This window comes from Elephas maximus, chromosome 5 (genome assembly GCF_024166365.1).
Source record: "Elephas maximus indicus isolate mEleMax1 chromosome 5, mEleMax1 primary haplotype, whole genome shotgun sequence".
In the NCBI taxonomy this organism is placed as follows: Eukaryota; Metazoa; Chordata; class Mammalia; order Proboscidea; family Elephantidae; genus Elephas; species Elephas maximus.
Genome location: NC_064823.1, coordinates 90,733,289 through 90,745,404, shown reverse-complemented (window position 1 = coordinate 90,745,404; position 12,116 = coordinate 90,733,289). Strand labels below are relative to the sequence as shown.

Genomic DNA, 12,116 nt, shown 5'->3' with positions numbered 1-12,116 from the left:
TATTTTCAGGATTTACATAATGAGAATAATACCTTGACTATAATCTGTCTAATGAATGGAACGGTCCATTTCAAGAGGAATATTAAGGAGAAATTTATCAAAATACGCACAAGATTATTCCTCCTTAGGGAAGAATGGATTAACTAATACCACAACATTTAACTAAGAGTAAAATATTGGGGAAATCAGAAAAAGCCCATTCTTGAAAAAAGTGGGAGAGAATCTTCCCACAACTTGAACCATAATGGCTGAATTAAATGTAATGCTCTCACTTATCATGCCTATTAGTCTTAGGTCTTAAAGAGGCTTACTCCCTCTTCTTTCCTGTCTTACAAAACATTTGATAACCAAACAAGCAACATCTTATGACAAGAAAAGTAATAATTGCCATACAAGCCAGTAGAAACCCAACCACATCCAAAGAGTGGTACTGGTACCAGGTGAGGCTGAGGGAGGCTGGGCGAAGGTGTTTGGCTCCTTTGTGGCGCATGACAAACTCGACCCAGAAGACGGCTCGGTCCAGGGGCTTAACAGGCTGATCATGATGAATGGCTGATAACCTCATAGCGTTCTCTTTATAGCTGAAGAAAAATCAAATAGACATCAACTTACAGAATAAGTCAGAAAAGATAAATAAGTAAAATTTTCATGCAGATGGTAAAAATGAGTGCCACATAGATTCGAAGAAAAATATATTATTTTCCTCCCAGATGTTTATAGAGATTTTAGTGTAAGCTCCAGAATTTGTCAAATTCTTAGGATTTCAAGATGTAAAGAAAGATAGAAGTTAGGAGAGGACATGTATTTTTAGGATACAGAATGGAATGATCTAAGCCCTAAAGGCAAAAAAGGAAAAAAATAAGGAAAACATCATCATTTGAGCGTGCAGAGTTTAAATTATTCATTATGAAATTGTTAATGGACATAGGATACAAGATTCAAATTACTACCTTACCCAGAAGTGGAAGGCAGGTTCATGATGAGGTCCAGACAAGGCTGCTCAGCTATTGGTGTTGGCCAGGAATTGGTACTGACCTTATGCCAGTGATTGAGTAATTAAAAATGTGAAAGTGGATTGTCTTGGTTTGAATCCTAATTCTGATACTTAATTGCTGACTTCTTTGGGCAAGTTATTTTTTTTTCTCCATGCCTCAGTTTTCTCTTTGTTAAAATGGAATGAATGGGAATAGTGCCTTTTTATCTGATTATTGCAAGGAATAATAGATTGAGTCTTAGAATACTTAAATTGTTTCTATCATGTAGTAGACTCTCAGAAAATGTTTGCAGTTATTATTGTTGTTGTTCTCATTAGTATTGTTATTTTAGAATCTGGAGGGTGCTCAGTATTGCACTTTGAGGCATTGTAGTTTTATTTTATTTTATTTTCTCTTGAAAATGACTATGCTCAAGGAAGAAGAGTGAATGAAGGCATATTGCTTATGAACTCTGAATCCCAAAGTGCTATAGTATGGCACTGTAGCAACAGCAGTGGAGGTAACTTCTCTCCCTGTTATTTAAAAAACTCAGTGAGAGGACTTAGTTTTTGAGAGGAAGGCACTACTCCTGAATCATTTTTGCAATGTAATAGAGAAAGGCTATAATGAAGAAGTCACATCATGCAAGTGAAGAACTTAGACACTGCCAAGCATGTGATAAGCATTCAATACACATAAGCTAATAAATGAACTATTATTTTCAATATCACTGTATTTATTAAAAATTAAAAGGTGTATGAGGACATCTATACTAGAGAGATGCTTAATATGCACTCACCAAATGAAAGATATGTTCCTTTTAAAATAACACAAAAATTTGCTTTACATGGAAATCATTTAGAATGAGCCATACAAAAAAAAAATTGTTAGCAAAAGCTAGACAATGAATAAAGAAGACCAAAGAAGAATTGATGCCTTTGAATTATGGTATTGGCCAAGAATATCGAATATACCATTGAGTGTCAGAAGAACAAACAAATTTGTCTTGCAAGAAGTACAGCAAGAATTCTCCTTAGAAGGATGTATGTTAAGACTCCATGTCACATACTTTGGACAGGTTATCAGGATGAACCAGTCCTTTGAGAAGGACATCTTACTTGGTAAAGTAGAGGGTCAGGGAAAAAGAGGAAGACCCTAAACGATATGGATTGACACAGTGGCTCCAACACTGGGCTCAAACATAGAACGATTGTGAGGATGATGCAGGATAGGGCAGTGTTTCGTTCTGTTTTACATAGAGTCGGTATCAGTTGTTACTGACTTGATGGCATCTAACAGCAACAGCAGCATGTCATGCTGATTTACTAAAAATAAGCCATTTAAGAAGAGTTTAAAACATTTAATGAGTCTCATGCTGAAAGTCACAGAACTGTGCAGGGTAGTACTGTTAAAACATTCATTGTCCCTAATTCAATTTTGTTCTCACCTTGTAATTCTTCCATTTCCAACATCAGTGGTTCCTCTCATTTTCCTGATTGGCTGTTTCAAAACTTCCTCATTAGCCTCAAATCTCTGACAAATCATTCCCCCAACATCAACAAAACACGAACAAACAAACAAATAGAGCTTATTGTAACCACTTACGATGGGTCATTGATGACTGTCTTCAAAGCACTGAGCAAATCTGTACTTGTCATTGTGTTCATGTCCAGGCTCACTGCTGCCCCATTGGCCTTTATACGAGCAATGTTATCAGGTTGATCGGCAAACAAGGGAATGCCCACCATAGGGATCCCATGGTAGATAGCCTCATAGATGCCATTGGTTCCACCATGAGTTATAAAAGCTTTGGTCTTTGGATGACCTAGGAATGGGTGAAATTTAGCAAAATTATTCATTATAATTCTTAGGAATAAAATGATAAATGGGAAATATAGGGAATGAACTCAGTGGTACTAAAGGAGGGGCTGTTATTTTTCAGCTGCATTTGAAATACCACTCCAACAGTGGAAAGGATAGGCATCAGGTGGGAGTTTTAGGAAACAGAGAGATGATCCAGGAGGTATTAAAAAATTCCAAATGAGAGGTGCTTACACCTGAAATACAGATACCTTGATTCTGGCCATAAAGATTATGACCATATATAATAAAAATGTTGACTATTACATTTCATCTTTTTTTCTCTCTAGAACTAGGAAATAAAGAACTTATGCTTTATTTTTGAGTTTTTCAATAATAAATGCTCAACAATTGGTTTTCTGTTGGATTATTATCCCTCTGATTGGCTGTTACTTATATTTTCAGTATTCCTTCTCTAATCTTACCAAGAAGATCATTCTGGGGGATCCACTTGTAGAGTCGAGTATTGGGTCCTAAGGTGTCTGGTTTCTTGCCATCAAATCGCCACAGCACCTATTAAGGTGAAAAAAAAATACTTTATTCCATGAATAGAATTGTAAAGTTATAGTAAATTAGAATTCTACAGAGATTAAAAGAGCATCTAGTCAAACCCCTTCCATATGACAGAGGAAATGAGGACAAGAGATGCTGGGAAATTGGAACTACAAAAAGAGTGAAGTAAATAGGAATACCCACATTAAATGAACTTATTTTCATACCTCATTGGGTATGGAACGTAATTACAATGCTTCACCTACGGGAGATTAGCGATGACAAATTCAACTGTTAGGCAGTCATAATTCTAGTGCAAAATATGGTAGTGGATTCCTAATGATCAACATTTATTTTCCTTTCTTTATTGTACTGTCTCTCATCTCTAAATTTCCTTTTAACCCGTTTCTCCCTTTTTATTTTTATTTGAATGACATGGAAGTCACTCACTTGTTCCAGAACTTGTGGTTCTGTGAAATATGTTTTTACCTTCCCATCTAATCTAGCCTTCTCCTAACTGCCTAATGAAAATTTCACTCCTTTCTGATAATGTCTGCAGTGAGTATAGTGCCGTCAGGAATCCTGCAAGGAAGAAGAGCAAATGACAGGACAGAATTCAGTGATTCCTGTACTCCTGGCTACAACATCATTATAATGCCAAAACTTCACACTGCAACTGTTAAATATATGTATTTCTCATCAGAATGTTAATGCTAAAGTAATTATCAACTAAAAATACCTTATTTTAACATCTAACACCTATATATTTTTCAAACTGAAATTTGAGATAAATTGGAGCTTTCATAATGTTTTATTTTCCTGCAGAAAATATCCATAATTAGACCCTCTGTTGAACAGACTAGTGAATGTTTACTCATGATGAAGACACTTTATCTACCTTTTGTGGAATCTGGGCAAGGGCTGATGCAATCATATGGGCCTTTTCTTCTGTGATATTACTGACCATTGACCCAAGAGTAAACACCACAATACCATGTGTTCCAGAGCTCTGGATGAACTCTTCTATTTCCTGTGAAGAAAGAATTTACTTCATCATGAAACAGCAACAAAATATAGAACAGTGTTTAAGATTTGGGCACAAGCAACTTAAGAGAGAAAATCAAGTACTGACATCCAAAATCAAAACTGTTCCCATAGTGGTGACTCTGACTCTTGGTAACTCTACATGTTACAGAGTAGAACTTGAGCTCCAAAGGGTTTTTTTTTTTTTTTGGCTGTAATGTTTATGGAAACAGACCTCCAGACCTTTCTTCTGTGCTGCCATCATGTAGATCAGAGCCTCCAACTTTTTGATTATTAGGTTTGTACCACCCAGAGATCTTCAAGTATTGATAGAGAGAAAATTACTGGAATAGTGTCTGTTTTTTAACAAAACTTGTCAGTCAGTTCCTTTGGAAAGTGATGTATGATATGAGATCTATGGCCTCTATTACGTATATTTGTGTAAATGTGTGTATGTATGTGTGATATAAGCAACATATGAATTTAAACCATTAGGCACTAGTGAGAGAGACCCTCATTCTTCATTTACAATTATTAATTACTAATATGTATTCTTGGAAGGAGGCACCACAGCAGGATCTTAACTCAGCTTTAATTCAGTATAGTTGTATTTCTACTGGAGTCCCAGCACAGTGCAAATGATTACTGTGCTCGGCTACTAACCAAAAGGTTGGAAGTTCAAGTCCAACTAGAGGTGCACCAAAAGAAAGGCACAATGCTGTATTTCTGAAAAATCAACCAATGAAAACCCTATGGAGCACAGTTCTACTCTGATACACATGGGGTCACCATGAGTCAGAAGCAGCTGGTTGGCTACAGTTCTACTAAATCACATATTTTTATTTCAGTAGGTTTTCTGGAGAGTTTTTTTCAGTTGTGAGTCATTAGTGTTTTACTTCTTGACTATGAACACTAAGGAAAAATTAGTTATGTTGGGGATAATTCTGTATATTTTTCTGTTATGTAATCCTTTATGTCACATCTTAAACTTTCTCATAGTTTCCCAAATATTCCCCTAAAATACCCCTTAAAGACCGGAGATTAAGAACCTCTAACATTCAAAAAAAACTTTGGGTTTGGGATTTCTGTGAAATAGTCATAAGATTTCCATTTGCAATCCTTAAATATACATTTGTTGTTACATACTAGAATGTCCCTATCTCTGGGCTTCTCACTTATGATACTTCTTGCCCTGAAGTCATAGTATGAACCATGCACTTGTAGAATGTGAGGGACCCTTATCATCACCTCGCTGTGTCCTGAGGGAAGCACTCTCTCCCCAGTGGGAGAGGTATGCCAGGCCTCTCTCCAGCTGGGATCTGGCCATCCTCTTGAGAAGCTCTCTTCATACTGTATGAAGTTCCTGGTGAAGATGTGTTCATGTGGATTTGTTTGAGAATTGTTTTGACTTGTGTTCCCTGATCCTGCCTTATTTTTGAATAAATTAATTGTTGTGTTAGGATAACTTCACATTCCTTAATGAATGCACCCTGCCACCAAATAAAAAGAAAATGCAGAATCAAAAGTTTCCTGGATATCTTGCCAAAACTATATACTTAACTTTTTCTTTTTCATTCCTTCTGTCTTAAATTCATTATTAGTTCTTTTTTTTTTTTTACTATAAAATAATGACTGACCCCTTCCAACATAAAAACTATACTTTCTGAACCTAATATCATTGGCATAAAACTTCTCAAACTCCTTCACCGCTTTTATAGAAAAGCAAAAGAAAGAAAATATATTCCAAACCCCACTGTGCAGACTATATGCTACTCAGAGCTTTCATCAAAAGTGTAATTTTAACCTGTTGAAGCCAGTTTCAATATAAGGCTCAGTGTACAACTCCTGGAAACCCTGGTGGTGTAGTGGTTAAGTGCTTCAGCTGCTAACCAAAAGGTCGGCAGTTTGAATCCATCAGGTGCTCCTTGGAAATTCTATGGGGGCAGTTCTACTCTGTCCTATAGGGTTGCTATGAGTCGGAATCCACTGGACGGCAACGGGTTTTTGGTTTGGTACAGCTCCTATGAATCACATGGTGCAACCAGGCTTTCTGTATGATTCCAGCGGCTCACAGCAGGATTTAAAGTAATCTTGTTTAGAGTCGTTGATCAAACGGTTGATCCAACACCTCCTTTATCTTTGCTGTGGAAGACGGACCTGGATACTATTATAGTAATACAACCTTTCTTTATAGATTAATCACTGACGTGGACTGGTTAGTTCCTATTCTGTGATGCCTTTATGAAAATAATACAAGCTCAGTGTAAGAAATTTTGGAAAAGTATGAAAATTATAGAAGAAAAAAAGGTTCACCCACACTTCCTGTCCCGAAAGTTTTTAAAATCTGTATGCTTTCATTCTAGTGTTTACCCTGTTCATATGCTGAGATGTATATATATGACTTATATTTAGAAAACTGTAATCCCAGTGTACACTCCTTTTTTCTACAAGAAATTTGTCATCGTATTATGTTTATCATTTTGCCCCACATTTTCCAACTAAACCTGTGTAATGATTGATTTTGTGTGATTAAGCATTCTTTCATGAAATGATTGTAATGGTGTGGATACACATACTATGTTATTTAACTTCTCATTGATGTTGGGATTTAGATTACTTTCAATGTTTACTTTTTAAATAGAACTGCCATAAATATTGATGCTACACATCTTGATTTTCTTTTTCTCTGTGTATGTTCATAAGAGTATATTATGAGGTCAAAGAGTGTAAGAATTTTTAAATCTTTTGATGCTTTTTGCCAAGGGCTTTTTTTTTTTTAAGTCAGAAATTATCTGAGAGTCTAATAATTAATTGAAAAGCAAGTAATATGGGGGGGAGAAATCACTTTTTATAATAAAGGATAATATAATTCTTCACAGTCATTGAGTTGGATTCAAGTCCTGTTTCTGAAATTTAAATAACAATTAGTCTAAACAAATTATTTTAACGATTGTTCTGTTATACTTTCTCCTTTTCCTCCTCCTAAGACTGTGATTTTTCCTTAATGTGGATGGGAAAATCTTTCACGAATAAGGTTAGATTGCGTAAAACTTTCATTAATCTTTTGGACCCTATGAAAGATATTATATATAGCCTAAACAACTTGCACTCCAAATAAATATTGAGTTTGAGTCCTCAAATAGGATCTCAGTTTTATGTTGCTGCCAACAAAAGGTTGACAAAATCGATGTCTTAAAGATTATATACTAGTGCGATAAGGAATGCTTGCTTTTTATTTATGTCTTAAAGGTGTAATATTAATTAAAAATATATTAGATTTTTGCTTTTCTCAATAAGGAATATTTATCCTATTTACTGACAGAATTATTTCAAACTAAGGGGAATTTTTAGATAAAATTGGTAGAATTTATTTGGTCTTTATTACGTACGCAGAATTTACTGTCCTTATGTGCACAGCATACATTTTCTTTGTTCATTTTTTCAGGCAGCTATGATCTAGATAACCGTATACTCAAAGAGGAGCCCGGATGGTGCAGCAGTAGTTAAGCGTTCGGCTTCTAAGCAAGAGGTCAGCAGTTTGAATCCACCGGCCACTGCTTGGAAACCCTATGGGGTAGTTCTACTTTGTCTTATAGGGCCACTATCAGTTGGAATTGATTCGACCACAACAGTTTTTTAATTTCTATTTTTAATACAAGATGTTTTCCTGAGGTTTCCTATAGGGTTGATGTATGGTAGAAAACTTCCTCTGATAGATAGGCTAAACCATTCCTTTTATTCTCAAAGAGGTAAAACTCTGGGGTTTGAAATGATGAATGGTTTCGGTGCTGTAAATCAAGGCTACTGTAAAGCCAGTAAAGTTTGGGTTAGTTGCAAATATTGTTGGCAGCATCTATTTGATTTCACCCATTTATATTGTTTAGGAATGGTCTTCTTCTAAGCTACAATACTGGAGAAGAGCCTGAATCCTTACAACAAAATTTAAGCATTTCAACCTACTTCATGCGTTTGCCAATAGATATACATCCACTTTGAAAAACTCCACAGAATATGTGTTCTTTAGGACTTTGCCAGAGAATATAATGTTGATGTGTTGGAAAACCAGTTCCTATTAAATTAGAACTGTATCTAACGTGCCTGACACAGGTGAAATGATTGATAGTATTTGTAATAGTAAAAAATAGCAATAGTTATTATGGTTAATATTACTTTTGGATTACTTACCTTGGGCCAGAGACAGTTTAAGTGTTTTATATGTAGTGACTAATATTTTCCATACAACCACTATGTGGGGTTTGTAGTATTATAGGAACAGTCCTCATTCTATGAACATTCTAGTCTAGTTTTCTATCATCTGGTGCCTGATCTCCTGCAACAACCTTCTGAGGGGTCTGTCATTGCACGGTCTTGGTCCTTCACAATTCAATTCAGTAACTGCATCTAGAGGGCTCTTTTAGAAAAAGAAATCTGATCATATCTCTTCCTTGCTTAACTCTTTCCACTGGCTTCCCCATGCCTTTAATAGATGTTTCAAACTCCTTTTGTCTCCAACTAACCTCTCCTACATCATCCGCCTCATTACTCCTCCTTTTTATGCTGGAATAGAAGGTCTTGGGGACCGCCATTACTATTCTAGCTACTCTCATTTTGTCTTTCTTTTTCCTTCACCTCCTCTGCCTATTCCTGTACATCCTTCACCTTAATTATCAACGAGTCTGGGTTACTTTCAGTGCTTCCTGCTGGGTATTCCCTTAGCAATGTGGTCTTTCCCTATTATACCATTTTTTACACTTTATTTTTATTACTTGTTTCTGTTCTGTTTTTCCAACTAGAATATAAGGTGTGTGTGTTATGGGGTGGGACAGGAGATTGGGCAGAAACCATGTCTGCTTAGTTTCTCTGTATATCCAACCAGCACCTAGTTTACCTGGAATATGGTAGTCACTCTAAACATATTCTTTGAATGAATGATTGATAATTTCTGATGTGTTGAAAATGAAGGCTTCAATTTAGTAGATCCTGATATCAAAGTCACACAGCTATTACACTTTATTTTGTCAGGATAACAATATTCACATACTCATGGTGATGTGGAAACAGATGAATTTCTAATTTGTAGGTCACTTTACCCCACGTCCCACATCTTTCCTACTTAGTCAAACATTCTGAATGAAGAATGTAGAATTGTTTCAACTGAAAATACAAAATCAACAGTAATAAGTTTACCTTAGGCAAGGGTTTGGCAGGTTTGCAGTGGAGCCCTCCAACAAAGTCAAAATGTGGCAAGAGAGGGCGTGGAAATTCAAAATCCCAATAGGTTCGAATGAGCCATATTTCAGCTTTCCCCATTGTCTCATATAATGTAGTGGGTCTTCCTGAAAAGGAAAGAGAAGACAAAAGGTGCAGGTAACTTGGGAAAAATGTCCTCTGAATATCCAGGTAATTTTCTGAAGGAAACGTGGAATAATGGAGCCAAAGGTGCTTAAAAGTGTGAGAGGAGCCTTAGATCTCTAATGTCACATCAGGACTTTCATCACCGTAAACAGTTATTAAGCCTAAGTCACTGTAGAATTAAATATGCATTTGTTTTCAATAAAGTTGCAAAAGTAATAGATGCGAAACTGCAAACAATGGAAGTTGAGCTTTCCAATCAATTACTCCTACCATAGCCATGGAAACACTTTTCCCAGAAGTACTTAAGTCTAGTTTCTACAATTTAGCAAGCCAGCCCCCTGATACTTGATTTTCCGACTAAACTGTGAGGTTTTTCTGTGTTTGGCTCAATTCCTCATACCAACTACTGCCTCTGGTTCAAGTCAAGAGCTAAATAATATTTCATTATTAAACAAAAGTATTTGCAATTAAAAGCTGGAAAATTCCCCAAAATTGTGGAAATAGAGAGATGTGGTCACTCAGTATTTTTTTTTAATAGACATACTTAAAAAAGAATACAGGCTAATAACTTCTATATCAACCCTTCAAGAACATCATAGGTCTGTAAGACAGATAATTTTTAAGCACTTTAGTGAAAGAAATGTGGAATCATTGGAAACCTCAAGGTTCACCTGGCACAAGTTTTGGAGAATTATGTTATTTTGGTTATGGCCATTTGGCTAGCAGATGAAGAAAATATTGTAGACAAAAATTATAATTATTTGAGTCTAGTATATCTCTCAAATGAGAAGGAGTCCTGAGAAGGTAATATGGAAAAATATTTTAATTAATAAATAAGGAAAATGAGCTACAGGAGAAGTAATTTTCCCAGTGCTACATAGATAGTTGGAGCCCTGGTGGTGCAGTGGTTATGTGCTTGGCTGCTAAGTGAAAGGTTAGCAGTTCGAATCCAGCAGCCACTGTTTGGAAAACCTATGGAGAGTTATACTCTGGCCTATAGGGTTGCTATGAGTCAGAATTGATTTGATGGCAACAGGTTTCAGTTATATAGACTGTTACGCTAGAAATATGTGTGTCACTCTTCAACCTACAGGTCAATGGTCATCCATTCATTCACTGAGGTTTACGATGAATTTTTAAAGTTACAATAAAATGGCCATGTAATTAATTAAAGAAATTGTAAATGTCTTAATTTTTAGGTTTCTGACTTCCTGGAGTCTCCTGTCCTAGTGATGGGCCCCCAGGTTCTTCTAATTCCATATTAGTGAGATTGATAAATGATTGCATATTTTCATTTAAAAAAAAAATCCCCTGCTTTTTTTTTTTTTTAAATAAAAACTCACCTTTGAAAGCACAAAGAAATTTAGGATTTCATTCTATCAACCAAAAACATGACTTACCTAGTACTTCACTGTAAAACTGATTCCACTTCTTCTCCTTAAATGTCTGGAACCAAAAGTCAAAATAAAGCACATATATCATGTTTTTTACCCTCTCCAAGAATGTCATTTGATCATGCAATTCTGACAGAACAATAGGTACATAGGAAGGAGGGGTTAAAAGTCCTCCACTATACTTTTCAACTGTATAGCCAGAAGTGAACCGGAGACTATACACAAATGGTATTTTAAGTAGCTCAGCCAACAGCTCACCACAAGGACCAATGGCATCTGCAAGAACAACATCAAAGTTTGATTCTTGTAGTTTCATCATTAGTTTCTTGTTGAAAACTACATCTTTACAGAGCTTTTCAATAAAATCAGAATATTTCCAAGTTATTTCCTGTATTTTTGAAAAATATGTCCAAAATGTATCTTTTGGCAGATCATATGTCCATTTCCTGATCAACTTCACAAAAAGAAAATCAAAATCATCTTTGGTAAGAGATGTAGGATAAACCTCAAATTTAATAGCGGATGGTTTGCTGGGATCAATAAGAATGGAAGCTGACGATGTTAGAACAGTCACCTCATGACCCCTCTGAATAAGTTCATCTAGTATTGTCTTTATATTGATCCAATGACTATATTCTGTTGGCCACACCAGCACTTTTCCACAAGTTCCAGAGCTAAAGTAACAGCTCAGTTGTATCAGCAGAAGAGCTGAAATCCATTTTGTAGACATCCTGGTTTAATGAATTCTTCTTTTCAAATTTCTGTTCCCTTCTGCCATTGCTCATGTTTATATTCCAGGAGAAATCAATCAAGAAGTTAAAATACAACTCTTACACATCAAAGTAAACACATTATACAAATAGTCAGAGCATGTGATTGTCAAGTGGAAAAAGCAAAGGGGAGATGACCTTGTGTTTGTATGAGTGTAGTTAATGTCTCTTTTATCATAAGTGCTATCACGCAGCTGAAAGTTAATGGCCTAACATTTGGGTGTCACCTATGTTATATAATAGGTTTT

The 12,116-nt window shown here is 35.8% G+C and overlaps 1 protein-coding gene across 3 annotated transcripts; it reads right to left on the bottom strand.

Annotated features, from left to right (window-relative positions):
* Positions 1 to 307: 307 nt before the first annotated feature.
* On the bottom strand, positions 308 to 11,828 carry LOC126077125 (UDP-glucuronosyltransferase 2B17-like). Of its 3 annotated transcripts, none has more exons than XM_049886159.1 (6): positions 11,101 to 11,828; positions 9,537 to 9,681; positions 4,225 to 4,356; positions 3,260 to 3,347; positions 2,580 to 2,799; positions 308 to 581 (listed from the first exon to the last, which is right to left on the bottom strand). In XM_049886159.1, the coding sequence occupies exons 1-6, from the start codon at positions 11,826 to 11,828 to the stop codon at positions 308 to 310; spliced, it is 1,587 nt and encodes a 528-aa protein (XP_049742116.1). The 3 variants fall into 3 exon arrangements, with proteins under 3 accessions (XP_049742116.1, XP_049742115.1, XP_049742117.1); XM_049886158.1 differs by having other exon boundaries at positions 9,537 to 9,685; positions 11,105 to 11,828; XM_049886160.1 differs by lacking the exon at positions 4,225 to 4,356 and having other exon boundaries at positions 9,537 to 9,685; positions 11,105 to 11,828.
* Between the last annotated feature and the right edge of the window lie 288 nt (positions 11,829 to 12,116).

What these genes read in the sequence shown, in the direction of transcription:
- LOC126077125 (XM_049886159.1), bottom strand. Translation starts at nt 11,828, where the DNA reads ATGTCTACAAAATGGATTTCAGCTCTTCTGCTGATACAACTGAGCTGT. An exon ending in TACAGTGAAGTACTAGGTAA is followed by an intron (nt 9,682 to 11,100) that starts GTCATGTTTTTG and finishes CTTTTCAGGAAG; the next exon opens with ACCCACTACATTATATGAGA. An exon ending in TTGCCCAGATTCCACAAAAG is followed by an intron (nt 3,348 to 4,224) that starts GTAGATAAAGTG and finishes TCACCTTAATAG; the next exon opens with GTGCTGTGGCGATTTGATGG.